Here is an 11,067-nt window from a genome sequence, read left to right on the forward strand (position 1 = left end):
TTTACTGGCTCATTCCCTCGTGACTTTATGCCTCAGGATTGAGGGTTACAAATACAAATACATCATAAAATGTTCTACAGTGCAAGACAATCCGATGATAAATCTAAAATTTGTAGATTACCTCGTCACATTTGAACCTCCAGAGGTGTCTTAACACCATTTATTCAACAGAGGCCGACATTCACAGTTTTAAAACAAACACAACTTCATCACTGGCTCCTACACAGTGATGGATTCTACATCACATCACAATAAAAAACTACTTCATAAATTAAAAACAACATCTATTTTAAAAAACTGTAAATAAAAAAAGTCACATTCAACCTAGGTTTACTTCATATGAAACACACAGCACGTAAGTTCTATGAGGAGTTTGATGCTTTACTGTGTTTTTAATTAAAGGTTATTATGTTTAAAGATCAATGTAACCAATGTGCAAATCACATAATGTATATTCCTAATACTGTCCTACTTTAAAACAATTGTTTTTGACATTTCGAGACATATGCTCATTCACTTGCCATTGAGATCCAGCAAGAGGATCTCACTCTGTTTGTCAGCCAGGAGACAGTTAGCTTAGCTTAGCATAAAGACTGAAAACAGGGGGTTAGTTACAGGTAGCCTGGTTTTGGTTAAGGTTTTTTATGTGGGGTTGTGCACGTAACTATTGCCAATGCCAAATAAAACAAGAGAGATATATGAGATATAATGTGTCAATTAGTGAGCTTTAAAGGTGCCGGTAGGAAGTAGCTTAAATAAATTCCATTGAGTATTTCCATTTTATGCTACGTTATAGTAGAGGCTGACATTTTGTTCCTGTGGGTCACGGGGGATGGGAGTCGTTTTCAATATTCATCATCTGCAGGGCCTGAAATGAACACCCGAACACGCGCCAAATGCTTGTGGATTTTGCCATTTTGTCAGGTAGCCAATGAGAATTGAGTGATTCATTAGCCTGCATTCACACTGCTAAAACGCAGGTCTTTACTCTACTTTGAATGGAGGTAGTGTGTTGAGGCTGCGACGGTGGGGGGAGCGGAAGAAAACGCAGCGAAAATAACTGATCACTTGGGTACTCCACAGTAGGGGTGGGGGAAAAAATCGATACAGCATAGTATCGCGATATTTTTCGTGGCGATACTGTATCGATACACAGACGCCAAGTATCGATCTTTTAATATATATGTGTTGGTCAGTCTATCTGCTTGACAATCCCATTTTGCAGCAATAAAATTGAAGTGCGATGAACAGACAAAGAAATGTTTCTTTTTAGATAAAAACAGATGTTGACACAATTTTCCTTTGGGGACATAATTTGAAATTGGGAAAAATTTGAAGTTGGAAAAAAGGTAATACACTGCAATATATTGCAGAATATTGCAATATGTTTAAAATCGCAATAATATCGGATCGTGACATAAGTATCGTGATGATATTGTATCGTGAGGCCTCTGGTGATTCCCACTCCTACTCCACAGGTACTATATCCTGACAAGATATTATTAATTTGTACACTCTGCTGTCTATGTTCTAAGTAGCTTTTCAGCCATGAGTGAGCTATACCTCTTATCCCATACTTCTGTAGTTTTGCCAGTAGTTTACTGCGATCTATAATATCAAACGCCTTCTGATTCAACTTTTGGAGGAACGCAACATGACGTCACGCTGCGGTGGCCAAACATGTAACCGAAAATCAGACTAGTCGGTGGGGTTTGAGACGGTGGGACTGTCCCGTACAGGAAACAGGAAACTTCACTGCCTCTATCCCTGCCACAAGAAAGTTTAACAACACCAAAACACAAGCTCTGAACTGCCGGGGATTTTGTGGAACAGCTGACTGTTTCCTCAGTCCCTTCGTCTCTTTTATTTCTCTCTTTCTCCGTGAAATGAAGTTGCCTTGAAGTGCGGTCGGAAACAGCAAGATCTATAAATGATCTGAAGGAAAACAATTATTGTGAAATATAACGTCTACTTGTGCTACATTGGGGGGTAATGTCAAAGAAGGCCTGCTCCTTAAAATGCACTTTGAAACGACTTTGAATACTTAATCACACTCCAAATCCAGCTGAAAAGTTGTCAGCCCTGATATAAAGTAGTTCAAACTAGCTCCACTTCAAGCTACGACAGTAAAATGCTGCTTTAACTGATTGATTGATGGCAGTTTGGGGTTCACTATCCCTAATCTGAGATAATTTAGCATCTAATATAGATATACGAGTTTGAACCCCATAGGATTTTAACAAAGTGAAATGATTATTTTTGTTAAAAGTCCCACTTCAGCGGGAGTTCCAGATGAAATTTCTGGGAACTTGGAAAATTTAGACTTCCCAGTTCAACTAGAACACACCATTGCTAGCACATGTATGTAGGGTTACGGTGACTACATATTAGCATCTACCCAAAAAACCAGGGTCCTAGGAAACTTGCAGCTTCCTCTGTTGCAGGAACATGCTACTCTTTTAAAAACTCTTTTAAACTGGCACAAAACTTCTCAGATGTTCCTGCTTTGAGAAAACATTTACCACAAAGAAGCATTTAAACTGGTGACACATTCAGAGATAACACAAAAGCAGATTAATTTAACCCCAAGCTACAGGATGGAATATTTCGGTTTTTTTTGGTTAACTTGGTTAATAAAAAATCAGCACCTATGTGATTACAATGGTTGGTTCGATGATTTGGGTACAACACACGTGCAGCCCACAGCGATTTTCTCAATACCCTTTTCCACCATGTATTTGGTTTTGTTCTGTTTGCACGGAGTCTTCTTCAGAATCATCAGGTTAGCCATCACAGGGACAGAGTTGTAGTTCATGTCTTCACGCCCGTTGATGATGCAGCCTTCATAAAGACACTTAGCGACGGCGATCTTGTGAGGAAACCTGTCGTCTTCTCGGTTTATGCTGACAAGAGACAATCAGACAAAACAGACATCAAATATCGGAATAATTTATATTTGAAAAAATGTTTCTTTATTCCCATTTGAAGCCAGATTTCCTGTGTGATGAGAAAGCGCTGAAAGGAACCCAGGAAAAGGACGTATAAAAGGACAAGTTCACATTTATTTAGAAACATTAAAACTATAGTGTGTAGTTTCTGTCGCCCCATTAGGAAAATCTAAGTAATGACAACAAAACTGTCGGCGCATCCACGTGATACAAGCCTTCCGTGATCACCCATCCCCACCCCACCTCCACACGGTTGCTAGTAGCCAAGGAGGACACGGAGGATTAAAAAAACATGAGGGACTCTTCAGAAGAGGTCATTATCTTCACTACCAGAGTTTCTGGATGCCACAATCTTCTGAACATAGTCATACTGAGAAACACAGAGAGAGTTGTGTGCAGCTGATAATCTTAATTAGCTTTGTAGCAACTCATTGCTACAATGGCTTGGATGTAACGGACGTTCATTAATATCAAAAAGATACGCACTAAAGCTTTAATCACTAGGGATGTAACGATGCATCGTGAATCGGTTAAAAATCAATATAAATGTGTAAAGATTCCAACCGGTTGAGATAAAAAATGTATCACGATGCAGTTTTTAAACGTCTACTTTAGATTTTGCTTGTTTGACTTCAGACGTCACTACGTCTTCTTAGTTTATTTATTTGAAGAGATTTCTTTCTAGTTATTTAGTTATTTTAATACATTTTTTATTTTTTTATTTCAGATAAAATACAGTTCCAGTGTCACTTTTGATAAGAGGACACATCTGTTGCTTTGCGCAGTTCATATAAATAAAGGAATATGTTTCAGTCATTTGTCTGCAGCTTATTTTGTTAGAATAGTTGTTGTCGTGAACATAACATCGTAAATTGAGAATCGTGAGTTGAGTGTTTCGTTACATAGCTATCACACTAATGACAATCACTGTGTATATTAGCTGTGAAGTATTTGGGCAGTGGTGGAAGAAGTACTCAGATATTTTACTTGTGTAACAGTAGCAATACCGCAGTGTATACAATTAGAGCTGCAACCATTAATCAATTAGTTGTCAACTATTAAAATAATTGGCAACTATTTTGATAGTCGGTTATTCAGTTTGAGTCATTTTTTATGAAATAAAAGAAAAAAATCTCTGATGTCAGCTTATTAAATATGAATATTGTTCTAGTTTCTTCTCTCCTCTGTGACAGTAGACTGAATATTTTTTTAGTTGGGGACAAAACGAGACATTTGAGGACGTCATCTTGGGCTTTGGGAAACACTGATCCACATTTTGTTTTTACCATTTTCTGACATTTATCCATTAATCTAGAAAATAATCAACAGATTAATCGACAATTAAAATAATCATTAGTTGCAGCCCTAGTAGAAATAGGGTTACTCTAACCTTAACCATAAGTCAAAGTTTAGCCTCAAAATTTAACGTAAGTAAAAGTACAAAATGATCAGCATCAAAATCATATCGTCAGATACTTCAAGGAAAGTAAAAAGTACTCTGTAGTCTGCAGAATGGCATATTTAATAGATCTTTTTCACGGCAGACATGTTGACATGTCATAGTAGGAAAAGCACAGGTGTTTTATTTTGTAGTCTGTTTATCTTCCGTGTAATGTCTAGTTTTAATCCTGCCTTGTGTTTTCAAGCCTTTGTGATCGTCTGGCCCGCCCTGATGTTGTTTCACCTGTTTCCGAGCCCTTGTGTGTTCCAGTTTGTTTCATGTTCCTGAGGCCTGTACGAAGAAGCAGGATCAACATGCCCTGGATTTATTTCAGTTACCCGGCTTCACCTAACCTAACAACCGCGGTCCTGCATAAGCTGTGTCACGACGATGGTTAACAACTAGTTCAATCAACCCAATCCAGCTGCACGCGCGTTCACATAAAAGAGGCGGTGTTAGCACAGCGCGACCAATCGCAAACATCTACCAGAGCTGCTTGTTTTACATAAGAAGAGCAAACTATAATTCTACATAAATATGAAGAACATAGACACGGTTTTACAGGCAAAAAGCAATACAGTCGCTGCTTCCTAAAACAGGAGGAAAGCTGGCAAAAAAATAGCTGACGCTGTAAATGTGTAAATTACAACTCTTATCAATATCACTTCCCCATCAGTCAGGCACAAGATCTGACCATAATTACATTTGTGCTTTCCATAACCTTTCATTGCCTAATACTTCAGTTGCAACCCAGGCAGTGGTAAGCCATTGTAAGAGCAAATAAAAAATATAAAAACATAATTCAAACCGACGAGTGGCATTGGCAACACACGACTCAAGAAGCTGAAGCTGAAGTTACCTTGTTAACGCCAAATCTTGCTTCGTAGTACAGGCCTCTGGTCTTTTTGATTCCTCTACATTTTCGGGAACTATTTTGCCTGCTTCTTCAGGACTCTTTTCTTGTAACCCTTTTGTTTATTAAATCTTTGAACTCGACACTGCTCTGTCGCCTCTGCATTTGGGTCTGCCATTTCTCTGAAACCTGACAAAACCCATTCATCACTCATGCACACTCACACAGTACTAAACATATACGCGTTATTTTCATGGAAAAGATCGCCCCGCTTCCCAGCATTGAACGGCTGCTTCCATAGAAATGAATGGGAAGCATGGAAATGGACACACACCATTACACCGCTAACTAAACTAACAGTCACACCTTCATAATCATTTCATTTGGTCTGATTTGGGAAAGAGTTAGTTACTTACTACTACTTACTACTTAGTTACTAGTTAGTTACTAGTTACTTAGTTATCATAAATTAAACTACCCAACAATATAACGGCGAACAAGTCCAGCTGAGATGACGAGACCATTAAACACACAACTGTTGGGATCCTTTACACTTTCTAAAATATGAGGATTTTTCTGCATTGAGTACTTTTACTTTTAATACTTTAAATACATTTTCCTGATGATACTTACATACTTTTACTGAAGTAACATTTTCAACGCAGGACTTTTAGTTGTAACAGAGTATTTTTTACAGTGTGGTATTAGTACTTTTACTGAAGTAAAGGATAAGAATACTTCCGCCACAGCTGCTTCGGACTGTGTTTATGTGTAGGCTGTGTCTATGTGTAGGCTGTGTTTATGTGTAGGTTGTGTTTATGTGTAGGCTGTGTTTGTGTGTAGGTTGTGTCTATGTGTAGGCTGTGTTTATGTGTAGGCTGTGTATATGTGTAGGTTGTGTTTATGTGTAGGCTGTGTTTGTGTGTAGGCTGTGTATATGTGTAGGCTGTGTCTATGTGTAGGCTGTGTATATGTGTAGGCTGTGTCTATGTGTAGGTTGTGTCTATGTGTAGGCTGTGTATATGTGTAGGCTGTGTATATGTGTAGGCTGTGTTTATGTGTAGGCTGTGTCTATGTATAGGCTGTGTCTATGTGTAGGTTGTGTCTATGTATAGGCTGTGTCTATGTGTAGGCTGTGTTTGTGTGTAGGCTGTTTATGTGTAGGTTGTGTCTATGTGTAGGCTGTGTTTATGTGTAGGTTGTGTCTATGTGTAGGCTGTGTTTATGTGTAGGCTGTGTATATGTGTAGGCTGTGTTTATGTGTAGGCTGTGTCTATGTGTAGGCTGTGTCTATGTGTAGGCTGTGTCTATGTGTAGGCTGTGTCTATGTGTAGGCTGTGTCTATGTGTAGGCTGTGTATATGTGTAGGCTGTGTATATGTGTAGGCTGTGTCTGTGTGTAGGCTGTGTTTGTGTGTAGGTTGTGTCTATGTGTAGGCTGTGTTTATGTGTAGGCTGTGTATATGTGTAGGTTGTGTTTATGTGTAGGCTGTGTTTGTGTGTAGGCTGTGTATATGTGTAGGCTGTGTCTATGTGTAGGCTGTGTATATGTGTAGGCTGTGTTTATGTGTAGGTTGTGTCTATGTGTAGGCTGTGTATATGTGTAGGCTGTGTATATGTGTAGGCTGTGTTTATGTGTAGGCTGTGTCTATGTATAGGCTGTGTCTATGTGTAGGTTGTTTCTATGTATAGGCTGTGTCTATGTGTAGGCTGTGTTTGTGTGTAGGCTGTGTTTATGTGTAGGTTGTGTCTATGTGTAGGCTGTGTTTATGTGTAGGTTGTGTCTATGTGTAGGCTGTGTTTATGTGTAGGCTGTGTATATGTGTAGGCTGTGTTTATGTGTAGGCTGTGTCTATGTATAGGCTGTGTCTATGTGTAGGCTGTGTCTATGTGTAGGCTGTGTCTATGTGTAGGCTGTGTCTATGTGTAGGCTGTGTTTATGTGTAGGCTGTGTCTATGTGTAGGCTGTGTCTATGTGTAGGCTGTGTATATGTGTAGGCTGTGTATATGTGTAGGCTGTGTATATGTGTAGGCTGTGTCTGTGTGTAGGCTGTGTCTGTGTGTAGGCTGTGTATATGTGTAGGCTGTGTTTATGTGTAGGCTGTGTCTATGTATAGGCTGTGTCTATGTGTAGGCTGTGTCTATGTGTAGGCTGTGTCTATGTGTAGGCTGTGTCTATGTGTAGGCTGTGTTTATGTGTAGGCTGTGTCTATGTGTAGGCTGTGTCTATGTGTAGGCTGTGTCTATGTGTAGGCTGTGTATATGTGTAGGCTGTGTCTGTGTGTAGGCTGTGTTTGTGTGTAGGTTGTGTCTATGTGTAGGCTGTGTTTATGTGTAGGTTGTGTCTATGTGTAGGCTGTGTTTATGTGTAGGCTGTGTCTATGTGTAGGCTGTGTCTATGTATAGGCTGTGTCTATGTGTAGGCTGTGTTTATGTGTAGGCTGTGTCTATGTGTAGGTTGTGTCTATGTATAGGCTGTGTCTATGTGTAGGCTGTGTTTGTGTGTAGGCTGTGTTTATGTGTAGGTTGTGTTTATGTGTAGGCTGTGTTTGTGTGTAGGCTGTGTATATGTGTAGGCTGTGTTTATGTGTAGGCTGTGTACTGTATATGTGTAGGCTGTGTTTATGTGTAGGTTGTGTCTATGTGTAGGCTGTGTATATGTGTAGGCTGTGTATATGTGTAGGCTGTGTTTGTGTGTAGGCTGTGTCTATGTGTAGGCTGTGTTTGTGTGTAGGCTGTGTTTGTGTGTAGGTTGTGTCTATGTGTAGGCTGTGTTTATGTGTAGGTTGTGTTTGTGTGTAGGTTGTGTCTATGTGTAGGCTGTGTTTATGTGTAGGCTGTGTCTATGTGTAGGCTGTGTCTATGTGTAGGCTGTGTTTGTGTGTAGGCTGTGTTTGTGTGTAGGTTGTGTCTATGTGTAGGCTGTGTTTGTGTGTAGGCTGTGTTTATGTGTAGGTTGTGTCTATGTGTAGGCTGTGTTTATGTGTAGGCTGTGTTTGTGTGTAGGTTGTGTCTATGTGTAGGCTGTGTTTGTGTGTAGGTTGTGTCTATGTGTAGGCTGTGTTTGTGTGTAGGCTGTGTTTGTGTGTAGGTTGTGTCTATGTGTAGGCTGTGTATATGTGTAGGTTGTGTTTATGTGTAGGCTGTGTTTGTGTGTAGGCTGTGTCTATGTATAGGCTGTGTATATGTGTAGACTGTGTCTATGTGTAGGCTGTGTTTGTGTGTAGGTTGTGTCTATGTGTAGGCTGTGTTTGTGTGTAGGTTGTGTCTATGTGTAGGCTGTGTTTGTGTGTAGGTTGTGTCTATGTGTAGGCTGTGTATATGTGTAGGCTGTGTATATGTGTAGGTTGTGTATATGTGTAGGCTGTGTATATGTGTAGGCTGTGTATATGTGTAGGCTGTGTATATGTGTAGGCTGTGTATATGTGTAGGTTGTGTATATGTGTAGGCTGTGTATATGTGTAGGTTGTGTTTATGTGTAGGCTGTGTTTATGTGTAGGCTGTGTTTGTGTGTAGGCTGTGTATATGTGTAGGCTGTGTATATGTGTAGACTGTGTATATGTGTAGGCTGTGTATATGTGTAGGCTGTGTATATGTGTAGGTTGTGTATATGTGTAGGCTGTGTATATGTGTAGGTTGTGTCTATGTGTAGGCTGTGTATATGTGTAGGCTGTGTATATGTGTAGGTTGTGTATATGTGTAGGCTGTGTATATATGTAGGCTGTGTATATGTGTAGGCTGTGTATATGTGTAGGCTGTGTATATGTGTAGGTTGTGTATATGTGTAGGCTGTGTATATGTGTAGGTTGTGTTTATGTGTAGGCTGTGTTTATGTGTAGGCTGTGTTTGTGTGTAGGCTGTGTATATGTGTAGGCTGTGTATATGTGTAGACTGTGTATATGTGTAGGCTGTGTATATGTGTAGGCTGTGTATATGTGTATGTGTATATGTGTAGGCTGTGTATATGTGTAGGTTGTGTCTATGTGTAGGCTGTGTATATGTGTAGGCTGTGTATATGTGTAGGTTGTGTATATGTGTAGGCTGTGTATATATGTAGGCTGTGTATATGTGTAGGCTGTGTATATGTGTAGGCTGTGTATATGTGTAGGTTGTGTATATGTGTAGGCTGTGTATATGTGTAGGTTGTGTTTATGTGTAGGCTGTGTTTATGTGTAGGCTGTGTTTGTGTGTAGGCTGTGTATATGTGTAGGCTGTGTATATGTGTAGACTGTGTATATGTGTAGGCTGTGTATATGTGTAGGCTGTGTATATGTGTAGGCTGTGTATATGTGTAGACTGTGTATATGTGTAGGTTGTGTATATGTGTAGGCTGTGTATATGTGTAGGTTGTGTTTATGTGTAGGCTGTGTTTATGTGTAGGCTGTGTATATGTGTAGGTTGTGTATATGTGTAGGCTGTGTATATGTGTAGGTTGTGTTTATGTGTAGGCTGTGTATATGTGTAGGCTGTGTATATGTGTAGACTGTGTATATGTGTAGGCTGTGTATATGTGTAGGCTGTGTCTATGTGTGTTGGTTTACATTTGTTTTTGTATTTGTGAAGCGCTTTGGTGCAAAACTGCTAGTGAAAAAAAGTGCTAGTCCTATAAATTAAATCAACTTAAAACATATTCATAAATAAAAAGTAAACAAACAAAAAAAGATCTGAGTAGCCTACTACTTCCAAAACTGCAGTAGGCTATTTTAACTTTTACAAAACTAAAGATCGAGTACTTCTTCTAAAACTGTAGTAGGCTATTTTAACTTTTATATAACTAAAGATATGAGTACTTCTTCTAAAACTGTAGTAGGCTATTTTAACTTTTATATAACTAAATATATGAGTACTTCTTCTAAAACTGTAGTAGGCTATTTTAACTTTTATATAAGTAAATATATGAGTACTTCTTCTAAAACTAAATTTTTGTTACTTTTACTAACAATAACTAAAGATATGAGTAGCCTACTTCTTTTAAAACTGCAGTATTGTTACAGTAACTAAAGCTCTGAGTACTTCTTCCCAAACTGTTATGACAGCGCTTTCTGCTCAGATTGATGATGATGATGATAATGATGATGACTGAGCGGTTTTGTCCCTCCGCGGTCTCCGTAGCGGCATGTTTAGTCACTTACCAGTACTTCCACGGTGACATGGAGCGCCGGTTCAGGTCTCCGTGCATTTGCAGTTTATGGGAGAGCGCGCCCCAGTATCTCCTCTCAAACATGTGCACTTTTTTGTTCAGCTGGTCCTCGCTGAGGCACCTGGATCCCCCCCCAGCAGCGGCAGAAGTAGTGTGGCCGTTTAAGAACAGCAGCGAGCCGAGAGAGATCTAAAACACGTAAAACAAACCAAAAAAAATAATAAAACTTTTTGCTCAAAAGACATAACTAGACTGTATCAGTGGGAGCGCGCGCCCTGTGGTTACCATGTGCAGGCTGACCCATCTGGTCATCTTGAGAGAGATGGAGAGGTCTGAGTGTGTCCGGCCGCTCCATCAGCCCCGCTATATATACACACACACACTGATATGAAGGCTGCCGGCGATTGAATGCAGAAAAAAAAAATATTTTCATACACAGTATTTCCTTTTACTGAATCACTGCATCCACGAGAGACGGAGAAACATCAGCATCATGACCCCGCCCCTCCGCGCTGGGCGGTGTTTCTCATCAATGATCTCAGATTGACATTGAAGACAGACAGATAGACAGATAGATAGATAGATAGATAGATAGAGAGATAGATAGATTTGTTTGTCCACATCTCAAAGACATTCAGTTTAATGTCACAGAGGAGCGAAGAAACTATAAAATATTCACATTTAGG

At 39.6% G+C, this 11,067-nt stretch overlaps 1 protein-coding gene across 1 annotated transcript; it reads right to left on the reverse strand.

The window, feature by feature from the left end:
* Positions 1-1,417: 1,417 nt before the first annotated feature.
* LOC114555903 (interleukin-17C-like) lies at positions 1,418-10,693 on the reverse strand. Its single transcript, XM_028578704.1, has 3 exons — positions 10,667-10,693; positions 10,374-10,570; positions 1,418-2,903 (listed from the first exon to the last, which is right to left on the reverse strand). Exons 1-3 carry the CDS (start codon positions 10,691-10,693, stop codon positions 2,657-2,659), a joined length of 471 nt encoding a protein of 156 aa, XP_028434505.1. The 3' UTR covers positions 1,418-2,656.
* Positions 10,694-11,067: the final 374 nt, after the last annotated feature.

The sequence above is a fragment of the Perca flavescens genome, chromosome 1 (assembly GCF_004354835.1).
Source record: "Perca flavescens isolate YP-PL-M2 chromosome 1, PFLA_1.0, whole genome shotgun sequence".
Lineage (NCBI taxonomy): Eukaryota > Metazoa > Chordata > Actinopteri > Perciformes > Percidae > Perca > Perca flavescens.

Coding starts and splice junctions, on each gene's coding strand:
- LOC114555903 (XM_028578704.1), bottom strand. CDS start 10,693: ATGACCAGATGGGTCAGCCTGCACATG. Junction 10,571..10,666: donor GATGGGTCAGCCTGCACATG/GTAACCACAGGG, acceptor TACGTGTTTTAG/ATCTCTCTCGGCTCGCTGCT. Junction 2,904..10,373: donor ATGTCACCGTGGAAGTACTG/GTAAGTGACTAA, acceptor GTCTCTTGTCAG/CATAAACCGAGAAGACGACA.